Raw genomic sequence first — 15,218 nt, 5'->3', positions numbered from 1 at the left:
TGTTGAATAGACAGAAGAAAAACAATTTTTTGGGCAGGTGTCCAATCTTATGGCATATAAACAAATCTTATGTTTTTAAGTACTGTTACCTTTGCTAAGGTAGATCTATGAAGTATGAGCATTTTAATTTTAATTTTTATTTTTATTTGACTTTATTCCAGTCATCGACCTGAAAACCAAAATAGGTCTAGAATAGCAGGTGAGAGCTATTCCTTAGCATTCCCATTCATCTCATTGGCAGTTGCTCAGCTGGTTCATTTCGTTTTGTCAGAATACACAGCTAAATAAAATAAATAAATTGATCAATTGTCACACAGAATACATACATTTCTGCATATACATGGTGAAATTATTTATTTTTCACATATCCCAGCTAAGCTGGGGTCAGAGTGCAGGGTCACTGAGAATGTCCATCAGTGGAGAAAAATGTTACCTACTTAAAACCCATGTAGTGGTGACCCAAGAGGTACTGTAGAATGCTCCTGAAATCAAAATGCACCATAGAGCTACAGACTATATTAGTTTCCATCTGGCATCCGCCACTTGACTTCTAAGTCATCTGTCTGTGCCCTGTGATGAATATATCTATTTAGTGTTATAACTCTATAGAAAGTGTGGCGTGATGGGATATTGTTCCCATAGTGCTTACAGCAATGTTGAGTGAACTGAATCGAAAGGGAACATCGGAACAAGACTTTTTCAGGAAATTCAGAAGAAAAGGTGACTGAGCGCCCGCTTGTATAGGCCTACTGCGTGCCTAAAAAGGCGGGGCTCAGACACCATTGCCATTCATCTCAGGGAACCGAGGTTACATGTGTAACCAGAGATGGTCTGTGCTTCAAAAAAAATTAAAACCACTTCCCCCAGTGCTTGAAGCAGGAAGTGTTTTAGAACGAATGGGCACATGTGTGCTCCAGTGTCTAGATAATTTTCTCACAAAGGGGCACCAAAGGCAAGATTTGTAAAGTGAGTTGTTTTTTGCAGTAAATTATGTAAAATCAAAGTTTGTAATATTGTGATTCACGTTGAAGCTGGTTGGTTTGTTTCATGACTTAAAACTATTTTATGAAGGATTTTAATAAAGCCCTATGTAAAAAATTAATGGGGAAAATATTTGCAGAACCAAGATGGCAGGACAAAAGTGCACTCTATTGTACACTTGAGGTAGGCATATAACTCCAAGGTAGCATCAATTGGGCTTTCCTAGCATGCTTTGGTTAAGGACATCTGCTAAATCCATGCTAAAATATACATGATGGTAAATTGCATGTGGTGGCTTCAGAATGTCAGAAATGTCATCATGCCACAATACAATATTACAGTGTTTCTTACCATACAAAGTAAGTAAATTAATAAATAAATATATAACTGTATGAGGAACATTTGTGAACGCAAACACCTGCCCCACAGATGGTTCTTTACTTGTGGCTGCAAGTTCCTCTTTATATTTGCATTCATTCATACACTTAGTTAGCAGACATTTTAGTCTTAAGTGTCTGACAAATTAAGAATGCTACAGATTAACTATTGATAACTATTGCCAGAAAAGTACATCAAATATGTTTATCTCACAAGATTAAAACAAAGAGATGGATATTCAGTCTATGACTTCCTCATAGCCTATAATCAGGGTTGGGAGTGTTACTTTTGAAATGTATTCCACTACAGAAAGTGAAAGTCTTGTGTGCAGTTCCGAGCAACATAGCAGTCATGACAGTGACGAGACAGATACCAATTACAATAAACTACATATTTACACAACACAATTTACATATCATATGTACACATATTGTATATTATATACAATAATAATATACAATGTACAGTAAACAATACACACAATATAGAATACACGTACAATAACAAATAAATAAATAAATAAAGAGTATATAAAAATATACTGTAGTTGTATTGTGGAGAATATAATTATGACAGTCCAGTGTGAGATAATAAGATTAATAAAGTGCAGTGCTGATGTATATTGATCGTGTGAGATCAAGTGTTCAAAAGTCTGATTGCTTGGGGGAAGAAGCTGTCATGTAGTCGGCTGGTGCGGGTCTTGATGCTGCGATTCTGCCTGCCTGATGGTAGCAGCCCATGACTCGGGTGGCTGGAGTCTCTGATGATCCTCCGAACAAGGATCTGCACTCATGTTGTAGGTCAGTTGTTCATCAAAATGAACTGTTATCATGGAAATTATTCAAGCTATCTCTACAACTCACACTGTAAACCCTGTTGTCATTACTGGAAAAATCAAATTCTCCTTGTGCATATGGTTATAATCTTATTTATTTGAGTTGTGTTATTGTGTGATTAAATTTGAGTTAACTCAATTCAAACTATTATGTTGAAAAAACTATATTTACATAGCAAAGCTGAAGTCTACTTGCAGCTAGTTACCTTACCTTAAATAGATACATTTGTTCTATATGAACACCAAGTTAAAAAATGTAATTATAAAATTTTTGGAGATGCCATTACTCAGTTCAATTGAGGGAACAATCTTATTCAGTCAGTTCAGTACAGTCAACTTATCAGGGTTATCAGTACATGCCCATCTCAAAGAAAAGATCTCAATTAAATATATTCCACTTAGTTTAATCTTTAATGAATTTATTTATGTTCCTCTGTAAGAAATAATAGGAAAGATAATGGAGTATCCAAAAGATGGCGCCAAACCCTTGAGACACTGTTAATCTCAAAAGCTCTCTATCACCGTTGCTAAGGTAAATACAAAGCTGATAAGGAAAACTAAATAGAATTTAAATGGCAAATCTAAGAAAATGAATGTTGAGAAAATTATTTAAATATTTTGTCATATTACTTTTTCATAGATAAAAGTTTTCTGCAACATAGTCTCAGGAAAGCTTGTAATAATTCAAAACAAACAAACAAAAACTCATAATGATTTGGAAGATGCTTAAGATATCATGAAAATTTTAGACAAAACAATTAACAAACAGAATTTCAATACAGTCAACATATTTTAGCTTGCCTCCAATACAACTTTATTTTCAGAAGGAAACATCTGTAAACAAATTTAATTATCCGTTTCAGTGACTGATATTACTATCCTGGAATATCATTCCCTTGACTTGTTCCAAAGTATTTTTTCTTCTGTGGTACGCAAATAAATGTTCCTAGTTTTTGAAAGAATGTAGGCTAATATTGCAATTTTCATAGGCATAATTGCATTAAAAATTAATTAATTAGATGTTAAATTAAATATAATGCTCAAAACCTACATAGCCTATTTCAGCCTATTGACTGAAAAACATTAACAAATATCTTTTAGCTACAAACTGTAATCATTTTATAGGATATCACTTAATGGTTATGCCTAAGGTGGCCTCAGCCAGTGCAGGTCAATATATAAAGGCAACATACTAAAAATGAGAGACCTCATATTCTATCTAAAATAAAATGATGATTTTGTAAAAGGAAGTCACAAGGACATACAGTATACAGTCAAATTGTTTGGATTGTCTTTATGACAGTTCATTATGTGGAGTGTTGCAATGTAAAGGTTCAAAGTAACAAACATTTGTTACATTATATTACAATTAGATAACCTCCTATTTAACAGCTCACAGATTCCACAAACACTCTCTGGCCACTACATTTGGCCTGAAAAGTTTATATTTGTTCAGTGTATTATTGTTTCTTCACATTAATATTTAACCTCAAACCATTGTATGTTCACAGTGGTGTTAGTTCTCTGATGTGGTTTATTACCAATAATTGATGGATTTATTATCAGGGGGCAGAAAGTTATCCAATACAATAAGAAGTAAGCTGTTAAAATTAGGTCAACTCAATCAAATCAAAACAGTTGATCAACAGTGACAATTTTCTTTTTTAGATTTAGGAAATGCATTATCACGTTTTTACTCTTCAACAATGTCTCTCCTTAGGGCGAATCTTAGATGGCTCCAGAACTCTGATTTATTTTCCTCATCTTCGGGCCACTCTAAATACGTCCTGGAGTTCATAATCTTCCTCAGCTTGCAGAAACGCTTGGGAATTGTCTCCTTCTTGATTGGCTCTAGAAGTATCAAGACAGCAGAATCGTTGTGCTCATCGACAATGCGGAAATGTGAAAAGTCCAGTTCGTAGCGGCACCATTCGCTGGAAACAAAGTGCTCGGACAGAACAAATAGGGTCCGATGGCTCTTCTCAATTGAATCAATTATGTTATCCACGATCCAACGTCCTGGCCTGAAGTCACGTTTGTGCAAACAGAGAGCAAAGGGAGGATGAGCACTTTCTAGCTCTGGAACTAGGATCTCCTCGACCCACTCAGCATCATGTTGACTGTAAGATACAAAAGCGTCATAGCGTATTTCTGTAGCTGATCGACCAACTGCTGGTTTTCGTTTTGCTTGTATCCATGCTTTAGTCATCTGCAGGTACCATACAATATGGAGCTTGTGACAGGTAACAACAATAATTCCAAGCACTAAGACGGTCAATGAACACAGGACTGAGACAGCGGGAATCATATAGCATTCAAAGACTGATAATCTGACACTGTCGATAGTATCACCCCTGAGAGTAAATGGAGTGTCACAAACATAATTACGATGACCATCCTGTAGGGTAACGAAATAATCAACATCCTGTCTGAAAAAAGCCACAAAATCACAGGAGCAAACAAAATTGTTTTGACCCGCCTCCAAGAATTGCAGGTTTCTGTAACGTCTCAGAGCTTTCCCGTTGAACATATGCAAGGCGTTCCTTTGGATGAGCAGCGTCTTTAGGTTCAGAAATAATTCCCCCTGTGGCAGTTTCATAAATCTGTTGCCTGACAGTATAAGCTTAGTAAGCTTTGGAAATCTTTGGTGGAACACGGTAAGATCATTTTCACTGAGATCCAGGACTGTCAAGCTAGAAGGCAAGCAAGGGGTCAATTTTCGTAGCTTTATACTTGAAAGGTTCAGAAACTTGAGAGTTGTTGGCCACATACACTCCTCCGGCATAGAAACAAAGCTATTGTGACTTATATCCAAATGTATAAGGCTCTTCAGTTTGGCCACCAGACTTGTTATCAGCTGAAAAGATTTTAAAGAGTTCTCGCTCACATTGAGTGTGTTGAGGTTATGAAAAACCCCTTGACCAGTATACAAGGTTTCCTTAATTGTCAGGTCTGACAGTAAATTTTTGCTAAGGTCCAAGTACTCAATGTTTTTCAAAAAGACAGAAGTTATATGAGGAATCACAAAAACTGTGCCATTGATCACAGACACCTTTTGAAGATGCTTTAGGAGGAATGCCAATTGGACCATGCTGCTAAACTCAAAGAAGCCTTGGATGTCAAGATTACGTATGTAGGCAGTATGCAAGCTTTTATAATCTGTGAATGTAGCTTTCTGCCACCACCCTTTACCAACTAAATGTACATCTTCAAGACCAATGTAAGACAGTGCAGAACCATTCATGATGAACAAGAAATAGGTGACAGCTTCATCTGTAGTGGTGCTATTCAGCAAAGTCAAACTCGTAGTGCCCCCTTCTTTCAGCTCTTTGAAGGGTTCCACTGAAGTGTTTGTTCTGAGTATGACATCTTTGATAATCAGCATAGTTTCAGGGTGGGATACATCTCTAAGGATCTTAGAGACAAGTTCTGGATCTTTCTGAAAAAGTCCTTGAAGGCTCATGGAGACTAAACCGATGGGTTGGGCTGCTCTAAAGCTACCATTCTCATATGACCTCAGGTTACTACCAACAAATGTAATCTCATCCAGATGAGTGAGACCATCTAAGCCATTCCTGTATACCTTACTCAGTGAAGGACTACCAAATTGCAGTGTCCTCAAGTTTGACAGAGACCAAAAGAGAGGAGCAGGCCCGAGGGTGGTGTATGGATTTACTAAAAGGTTCAAATGCTGAAGAGAGTTTAAATCATGGAACCAAGATGATGATAGATTTTTCAGGTTGTTAAAGGACAGATCAAGAACTTCCAGCTTATGTTGAGAGTTGAAAGCTTCTTCATGTATAAACTTGAGCTTGTTCATATGCAGGTTTAGGTTTTTCAGCTCACTATATAGGCCGAGATCATTTGAGTCAATTGACTCAATTTGATTGAAAGACAGATCGAGGCCAACAGCATTCACTGGAACTTTTGGGACCTGTTGGAGATGTCTTGAGGAACAGTTGCAAAAATGTTTCTCATCACATTTATCACATTTTGTCCAAGAGTACTCAAAACCTTGAACCAATATGAGCATAATAAATAGAATTATGGACTGTTTTGCTCCCACAATTGTCATCCTGCAATAGAAAAAACACTAGTAAGTTTTCATTTTAAAAGTCTTTCACTATAAAGTTTTAGTACTTGATTACAATGAATTAGAAATTTGTACTGTACTTGGTATCTATAGCCTACTATATTATTGTACAGGCCTATTTATGAAGAGAATTCAGGTAAATTGGCACATCAAGTCAGGGGACAGCTAAGGCTGCATGTTATGTTTCTTTAAGACTCAGTAGTAAATCACTTTAAATAGTCCCCTGTAATGCCTCTTATAATCTCATATATTTTTCTCATAACTTAATTTCTTATATTGACTCATTCCAAATAATATAATGCATTCTACTTCTTTGCTTACAACAGTGTTTTAGGTGTCAACGTTTTCTGACATATTTTGGTTAAACCCATGGCCCATTTTAAACACAGTGGTTTTGACATGGAGGGGGACACCTGACATTTAAATACATCTTTGAATTAAATTTGTTTGTTGCATTTAAAAAAAAGTTTTTTTCATAGAATGATAGAAGAGCCCTCACTAAATACAAAACCACTTTTGAAAAGTTTGCATTATGTTCATAAATATTTTAATGCTAATGATTTGTCAAAAGTGTCCCAATTTAACTAAATCCACTTTATAGTATTACAGTTACATAATGCGGCTATTCAGCAAATACAAGCGTCTGCACAAAAACATAGAGCATTTTGCATTTCTGATGCAAAATTCTTGGCAATGTACACTCTGTTTATATCTAATTCATCATATGCCCCCTTCTGTGCAATTGTGTGGCTACATTTGTAGTCTTAAAACATGTTGCATTTTACATTGCTGCCACTCCTGCTTAAGAAAAGACAGAAAAGCTTTTACCTGGCTGGCAGTTCTGCTCTCAATGTTTCCCTGCAGACTGGCAGTCATAAAAATGGCAGAAAACAGATTCCAAACACAGAATGCAAACATAGTGTGAGTCACAGGAGGCAGTGAAACTGAGTAGCATGACTGAAACAAAACCATGTCCTGATTTTTTATTTTAGATTTTAGGGATACATCCGCTGACCAATCTCAGAGCAATTATATTTAATCTATACTGTACATATTTTCTCATGATGTACCTTTAGTTATAGTTTGGAGATATAGCTAAATATTTTTCAAACAGCTTTTATGCAAAACATTTTTTGTAAAACTATTTCAGACATCTTCTTATTTTCGCTCCACTGAGCAGCTCTTTAGAATTAAGGATTTGAAAAGAGGAAGTCAGCTTGCCACAATGGCATTGAAAGTAACTCTATCACACAATGCACAACTTTACTTCTCCTGTGGTTGTTGTATATAGTGTACAGCATCATGAACTTTAATTCATGACAAGCAGTTGCAAATATTAAACAAGTACAGCAAAAGTAATAAAACAAATGAAAGAAAAGATACACAATTGATGACATGAATGTAATTACCATGCAGTTCAGTGGTGAAATGCTGGGATCTTCAACTTGAACAAATAAAAATATATTTTATATAATGTAATTTATATATATATATATATATATATATATATATATATATATATATATATATATATATATATAGTTAGGAATTCCTTGTCTTGTTTCACTGTTGCCCTCTGTCTGCCATTTTTGTAACCTTTGCATTCCATAGTTTTCACTTTTGTCCCTTGTTTAGCTCCACTGTCTCACTTGTCATTGTTTAGAACTACACTTCCCAGAATCCACCTGCCATCATCACTGCCATTTTGTTCATTGTTTTCACCTGTGTCTCATTCTGTCATCACTCACTGTGTATTTAAGCCCTGCTTTTTGTTCACTCCTTGTTGTTCGTTGAATGTTGTTAGCCTGGTGTGTGTTCCCTGCCTGTGTTTTCTAGTTTTATGTTTATTTCCCCATTGAGGGTTTTCCTTTGTGTTTTTTCTTGCTTGTTTATTTAATAAAGTGTAACTGCATTTAGATACGCATCTCCTCGTCTGCATTGCTGCTCTATCGTAACAGAACGAACGACCCAATATGGATCTAGCAGCTTACCTGATGGAACTGACCCAGGCGGAGTTGACCATCCGCGAGTACTCCCACTTCTTTTCCGCTGTTGCCATCCACACCGGCCGACGACACATCCCTGAAAACCATCTACCAGCTCGGGCTACCAGCGTACCAGCTGAGGGATTGCCGAACTCCGGAGACCTCACGTGGAGGGAATATGTGGATCTAGTCTTGGGAGTACTCGCTGCCGGGGAACCACCTCTCTCGATCCCGGTTTCCGCCACTGGGCTTTCCGTGCCTGCCACGGCCAGCGAGCCAGAGCCCACGCCTGCCACGGCCAGCGAGCCAGAGCCCACGCCTGCCTCGGCCAGCGAGCCAGAGCCCTTGCCTACCCGGTCTGCGAGCCAGAGCCCTCGTCAGCTACGGTCAGCAAGCCAGAGCCCTCGCCTGCCCCGGTCTGCGAGCCAGAGCCCTCGTCAGCTATGGTCAGCGGGCCACAGCCCTCGCCTGCCCCGGTCTGCGAGCCAGAGCCCTCATCAGCTACGGTCAGCGAGCCAGAGCCCTCGTCAGCCACGGTCAGCGAACCCAAGCCAGCGCATACCACGGTCACCCAGCCAGCGCCTGTAGCCTCGACCGTCCCTGAGCCAGTGCCTGTAGCCTCGACCGTCCCTGAGCCAGCGCCTGTAGCCTCGACCGTCCCTGAGCCAGCGCCTGTAGCCTCGACCGTCCCTGAGCCAGCGCCTGTAGCCTCGACCGTCCCTGAGCCAGCGCCTGTAGCCTCGACCGTCCCTGAGCCAGCGCCTGTAGCCTCGACCGTCCCTGAGCCAGCGCCTGTAGCCTCGACCGTCCCTGAGCCAGCGCCTGTAGCCTCGACCGTCCCTGAGCCAGCGCCTGTAGCCTCGTCCGTCCCTGAGCCAGCGCCTGTAGCCTTGACCGTTCCCGGGCCAATGCCAATGGTCATGCCCGTCCTAGAGCCTGCGCCCCTCGAGCCTTCCGAGCTTCCCAGAGCTCCACCTTCCGAGCTTCCCAGAGCTCCGCCTTCCGAGCTTCCTAGAGCTCCACCTTCCGAGCCTCCCGAGCTTCCCAGAGCTCCGCCTTCCGAGCTTCCCAGAGCTCCGCCTTCCGAGCTTCCCAGAGCTCCGCCTTCCGAGCTTCCCAGAGCTCCGCCTTCCGAGCTTCCTAGAGCTCCACCTTCCGAGCCTCCCGAGCTTTCCAGAGCTCCGCCTCCCGAGCTTTCCAGAGCTCCGCCTCCCGAGCTTTCCAGAGCACCGCCTCCCGAGCTTTCCAGAGCTCCGCCTCCCGAGCTTTCCAGAGCTCCGCCTCCCGAGCTTTCCAGAGCTCCGCCTCCCAAGCTTTCCAGAGCTCCGCCTCCCGAGCTTTCCAGAGCTCCGCCTCCCGAGCTTTCCAGTGCTCCGCCTTCCGAGCTTCCCAGTGCGCCGCCTTCTGAGCCTCCTGAGCTTTCCAGAGCTTCACCTCTCAAGCCTTCCAGGGCTCCGCCTCCCAAGCCTCCCGAGCCTTCCAGGGCTCCGCCTCCCAAGCCTCCCGAGCCTTCCAGGGCTCCGCCTCCCAAGCCTCCCGAGCCTTCCAGGGCTCCGCCTCCCGAGCTTTCCAGAGCTCCGCCTCCCGAGCTTTCCAGAGCTCCGCCTCCCGAGCTTTCCAGAGCTCCGCCTCCCGAGCTTTCCAGAGCTCCGCCTCCCGAGCTTTCCAGTGCTCCGCCTTCCAAGCTTCCCAGAGCTCCGCCTTCTGAGCCTCCTGAGCTTTCCAGAGCTTCACCTCTCAAGCCTCCCAGGGCTCCGCCTCACAAGCCTTCCAGGGCTCCGCCTCCCAAGCCTCCCGAGCCTTCCAGGGCTCCGCCTCCCAAGCCTCCCGAGCCTTCCAGGGCTCCGCCTCCCGAGCCTTCCAGGGCTCCGCCTCCCGAGCCTTCCAGAGCTCCGCCTCCCGAGCTTTCCAGAGCTCCGCCTCCCGAGCTTTCCAGAGCTCCGCCTCTCAAGCCTTCCAGGGCTCCGCCTCTCGAGCCTTCCAGGGCTCCGCCTCTCGAGCCTTCCAGGGCTCCTCCCGAGCCTCCCAGGGCTCCGCCTCTCAAGTCTCCCGAGCCACCCAGGGATCCTCCTCCCAAGCCTCCTAGGGCTCCGCCTCCCAGGGCTCCATCTCTCAAGTCTCTCGAGTCTGCCAGGGCTCCTCCTCTCGAGCCTCCCAGGGCTCCGTCTCTCGAGCCTCCCTCTGCTCTGCCTCCTGAGCCTCCCACAGCTCTGCCCCCTGAGCCTCCCGAGCTTTCCATGGTTCATCCTCCCTCGGCTCTGCCTCCTGAGCCTCCCACGGCTCCGCCCCCTGAGGCCTCTGAGCCTCCAGAGCCTCCCTCAGCTCCGCCTCCAGAGCCTCCCTCAGCTGAGCCTCCCGAGCCTCCTACGGCTCCACCTCCCGAGCCTCCCTCGGCTCTGCCTCTGAGCCTCCCATGGCTCCGCCCCCTGAGGCCTCTGAGCCTCCAGAGCCTCCCTCAGCTCCGCCTCTAGAGCCTCCCTCAGCTGAGCCTCCCGAGCCTCCTGCGGCTCCGCCTCCAGAGCCTCCCTCAGCTGAGCCTCCCGAGCCTTCCATGGTTCCTCCTCTCTCGGCTCTGCCCCCTGAGGCCTCTGAGCCTCCAAAGCCTCCCTCAGCTCCGCCTCCAGAGCCTCCCTCAGCTGAGCCTCCCTCGGCTCCGCCTCCAGAGCCTCCTACGGCTCCGCCTCCAGAGCTTCCTACGGCTCCGCCCTCAGAGCCTCCCGAGCCTCCTACGGCTCCGCCGCCAGAGCCTTCCAGGTCACCGCCTTTAGGGCCTCCTCCCAGGGGTCCTGACCCTGTCCCTGACCTGTGGCCTGTTCCTGTCCTGTGGACTCCTCCCAGGCCTCCTGACCCTGTTCCAGTCCTCTGGCCTCCTCCCAGGTCTCCTGACCCGGTCCCTGTCCTGTGGCCTCCTCCCAGGCCTCCTGACCCCAGTCCCTGTCCTGTGGCCTCCTCCCAGGCCTCCTGACCCCAGTCCCTGTCCCGTGGCATCCTCCCAGGCCTCCTGACCCGGTCCCTGTCCTGTGGCTTCCTCCCAGGCCTCCTGACCCGGTCCCTGTCCTGTGGCCTCCTCCCAGGCCTCCTGACCCGGTCCCTGTCCTGTGGCCTCCTCCCAGGCCTCCTGACCCGGTCCCTGTCCTGTGGCCTCTGCCCAGGCCCCCTGACCCAGTCCCTGTCCTGTGGCCTCCGCCCAGGTTTCCTGACCCAGTCCTTGTCCTGTGGCCTCCTCCCAGGCCTCCTGACCCGGTCCCTGTCCTGTGGCCTCTGCCCAGGCCCCCTGACCCAGTCCCTGTCCAGTGGCCTCCTCCCGGGTTCCCCAAACCTGTCCTTGCCCGGTGGCCAGCTCCCTGACCACCTGAACTTGTCCTTGCCCTTTGTGCCCCCTTGGACTTCCTGCCTGCCCTTTGTGCCCCCTTGGACTTCCTGCCTGCCATCTGTGCCCCCTTGGACTTCCTGCCTGCCCTTTGTGCCCCCTTGGACTTCCTGCCTGCCCCTTGTGCCCCCTTGGACTTCCTGCCTGCCTTCTGTGCCCCCTGGACTGTCTGTCTGCCCCTCGTTGCCCCCTGGACTGTCTGTCTGCCTCTCGTTGCCCCCTTGGTCTGTCTGCCCACCTCAAGCTCCCCCCCAGTCATGGACATTTTTTGTTTTGTTTTATGTTACTTTGATCATCTGGAATCCGATCCTTGAGGGGGGGCTATGTTAGGAATTCCTTGTCTTGTTTCACTGTTGCCCTCTGCCTGCCATTTTTGTAACCTTTGCATTCCATAGTTTTCACTTTTGTCCCTTGTTTAGCTCCACTGTCTCACTTATCATTGTTTAGAACTACACTTCCCAGAATCCACCTGACATCATCACTGCCATTTTGTTCATTGTTTTCACCTGTGTCTCATTCTGTCATCACTCACTGTGTATTTAAGCCCTGCTTTTTGTTCACTCCTTGTCGTTCGTTGAATGTTGTTAGCCTGGTGTGTGTTCCCTGCCTGTGTTTTCTAGTTTTATGTTTATTTCCCCATTGAGGGTTTTCCTTTGTGTTTTTTCTTGCTTGTTTATTTAATAAAGTGTAACTGCATTTAGATCCGCATCTCCTCGTCTGCCTTTCTGCTCTATCGTGACATATATAGAGGGACCCTCCCTCTAGATACAATTATGTAGTGCATTTCCTTCAAAAATAGGTATTATAGGTAAATAATTAATAATTATCATAGGTAAAATATTTAAAATAACTATTGGTTAATGTAACGATTGCAGGAGGAGGCAGAGGCAGACGGGAAGTTTGGATCTAAATGTGGTTTAATTGAACAACGGTGGAAATAAACAGACATGCACAAATGAAACAACCACGATGGGTAAACCGAAACTAAAACATGAAAACACTGGAACTGGGAATACACGGCTGGAATGAACACGGGAAGACAGGCATGGGAGCGAACATCAGAACATGGGAACATCAAAACAGTGGGAACAATGAACGACAAGGTAATGGAGGAACAGGCAGGGTTTAAATACACAGACACATGAGGATACAAACGAGAATCAGGTGCGCACCATAACAGAATGGAACATGGTGACGGTGACACGGAAAACACGAGGCAGACAACCAAGGATCGTAACATAACCCCCCCTCAAATGATCGGATTCCAGACGATCCTAAATAAAACAAAACATAATTTTTTTTTTTAAATCGTCCAAGGAATGAGGGGGGGACTGGCAGACCACGGAGAGCACACAGGGAAACCAGACAGTCCAAGGGGCAGACAGGCAGACCACGGGGGCACAGAGGGTAGACGGGCAGTCCAAGGGGGCACAAGGGGCAGACAGACAGTCCAAGGGGGTACAGAGGGTAGGCAGGCAGTCCACGGGGAGCACACGACGGGGACTGGGTCAGATGGCCTGGGAGCTGGCCACGGGGCAAGGACAGGTTCAGGAGGCCTGGGAGGCGGCCACAGGGCAAGGACAGGGTCAGGAGGCCTGGGAGGCGGCCACAGGACAGGTTCGGGAGGTCGAACCGTGGGAGGCTCTGGAGGCGGGGCCGAGGGAGGAGGCGCCGTAGGAGGCTCTAGAGGCGGAGACCTGGGAGGCTCTGGAGGTGGAGCCAAGGGAGGTGGCGCCATAGGAGGTTCTAGAGGCGGAGGCCTGGAAGGCTCTGGAGGCGGAGCCGAGGGAGGTGGCACCGTAGGATGCTCTAGAGGCGAAGACCTGGGAGGCTCTGGAGGTGGAGCCGAGGGAGGTGGGGCCGTAGGAGGTTCTAGAGATGGAGGCCTGGGAGGCTCTGGAGGCGGAGCCGAGGGAGGTGGTGCCGTAGGAGGCTCTAGAGGCGGAGACTGGGAGGCTCTGGAGGCAGAGCCCTGGGAAGCACGGGTGGCTCGAGAGGCGGAGCCCTGGAAGGCTCGAGAGACGGAGCCCTGGGTGGCGCGAGAGGCGGAGCCCTGGGAGGCTCGAGAGGCGGAGCCCTGGAAGGCTCTGGGACGTCAAGGCTACTGGCGCTGGCTCTGGGATATACCTGTAAGTCACAGGTGAAAAGAGGCATACGTTACCCTCTTGTGACACATGCTGCTATTTTTGCATTGGCTGATCGGAACTGTTAACAGCAGAACAGCATTTCTACATTCACTCCAAAAAAATTATACAAATAAATAAATAAATATTTATGAGTCATCAGTTTCATAACAAAATTCCATCAAATTTAGAGAAATCTTTAATAAAATAAATAAAATATTTAATGTTTCATTTCAATTAGATTGAATTGTGTTATGAAACTGAAATGTAGTTCCCCGTCTGTCGCTCACTTCAACGTTGTGTCGAAGAAGCGACACTAGGGGTCTCTCTTGAGCGCCTTTTGCGCTTGAGAGTTTTGATCTATGAGAAAAGGCCAATGAGAAATTGGCTTACAGAATTAGCATGTCCTGCCCCCGGACATACGGGTATAAAGGAGGGGAAAGGCATCTGTTTCATTCAGAAATTTTCTTCGGAGCCGGTGGTTGTGTATGCAGCGAGCTGCGAGTCACAAACTGTTCCTCTCATCTTTGAGCGATTGCTGTTGGATCTACAGTGCATATCAGCGGCTTTCTTCCTTCTCTGCACGGAAGTGCAGTTTGCCCCTGGGCGCTTCGACAGCACAACTAAAAGAGTTGATTTTCTCTAAAAGAGTTATTTTGCTAAAAGAGCAATAACACAGCTGGCGTTGAACGTCCTTTTCAGGACGCATCTTTATAAAGATGCCTTTCCGCCCCTGTGTAGTTCCTGGATGGGGTAGAGTGCTCTCCGCTTCTGACGGCCACAGGCACTGTCTCGTGTGTCTGGGCTGCACGATTGAGGCGATCTGTGGATGGTAGCGGGCTCGGTTCCGTCGGGTATGCTCCCACAAACCACCCGCCTCCCGGCATGCTCATTGACTTCTGTCCGGGCTCAAGGAAACAGCGGCTTGCCTCACGGCCAGCCTGCCTATCCTCTTGAGCCCCCTGAGCTGGATGAACTCGCCACTGCATCGGAGAGCGGTCCGGCGTCTGACGCGGATGACTTGACAGCACGCCCAGTTTGAGGCTGACGCCAAGATGTCCGACATGCTTGCCCTGGCCGCCGCCAGCGTGGGACTGGACTGGAACCCTCCGTCCTCCCCACAGCCTTAGCGGCTTGACGATTGGTTCCTCTGGTCTGCGCGCCACTCACAGCCGCGCCCCAGAACAAAGAACCGCGTTGAGCACCCCTTTGAGGACCCGTAAGGCTCCCAAGCGGTCCAGAGACGCCCGACCCAGAGACCAAGGAGGAGAATCCTTTTAACCCTTCGGGCTGCGGTACCCACATTCTCAATAAAAGAGCTATTTCCTTTGTCTCTGGGTCGCCGCAAGTGCCGTTCTCACGGCACTCTGCCGCCACACCTCAACAGTACCGGCACGCTGGATGCGGACATTTTGCCTTCAGCCCCACGACTGTTCCCCAGCCAGCCGGTTCT

General features: G+C 46.8%; 1 protein-coding gene across 1 annotated transcript; it reads right to left on the bottom strand.

The window, feature by feature from the left end:
* Positions 1-3,001: 3,001 nt before the first annotated feature.
* LOC127651636 (toll-like receptor 2 type-2) lies at positions 3,002-7,145 on the bottom strand. The gene is made up of 2 exons (XM_052137573.1): positions 7,116-7,145; positions 3,002-6,270 (listed from the first exon to the last, which is right to left on the bottom strand). The coding sequence occupies exon 2, from the start codon at positions 6,267-6,269 to the stop codon at positions 3,888-3,890; it is 2,382 nt and encodes a 793-aa protein (XP_051993533.1). The 5' UTR covers position 6,270; positions 7,116-7,145; the 3' UTR covers positions 3,002-3,887.
* Positions 7,146-15,218: the final 8,073 nt, after the last annotated feature.

This window comes from Xyrauchen texanus, chromosome 11 (genome assembly GCF_025860055.1).
Source record: "Xyrauchen texanus isolate HMW12.3.18 chromosome 11, RBS_HiC_50CHRs, whole genome shotgun sequence".
Taxonomy (NCBI): Eukaryota; Metazoa; Chordata; class Actinopteri; order Cypriniformes; family Catostomidae; genus Xyrauchen; species Xyrauchen texanus.
The sequence above is the reverse complement of the archived record's forward strand: the minus strand, read 5'-3'. Positions and strand labels throughout refer to the sequence as shown.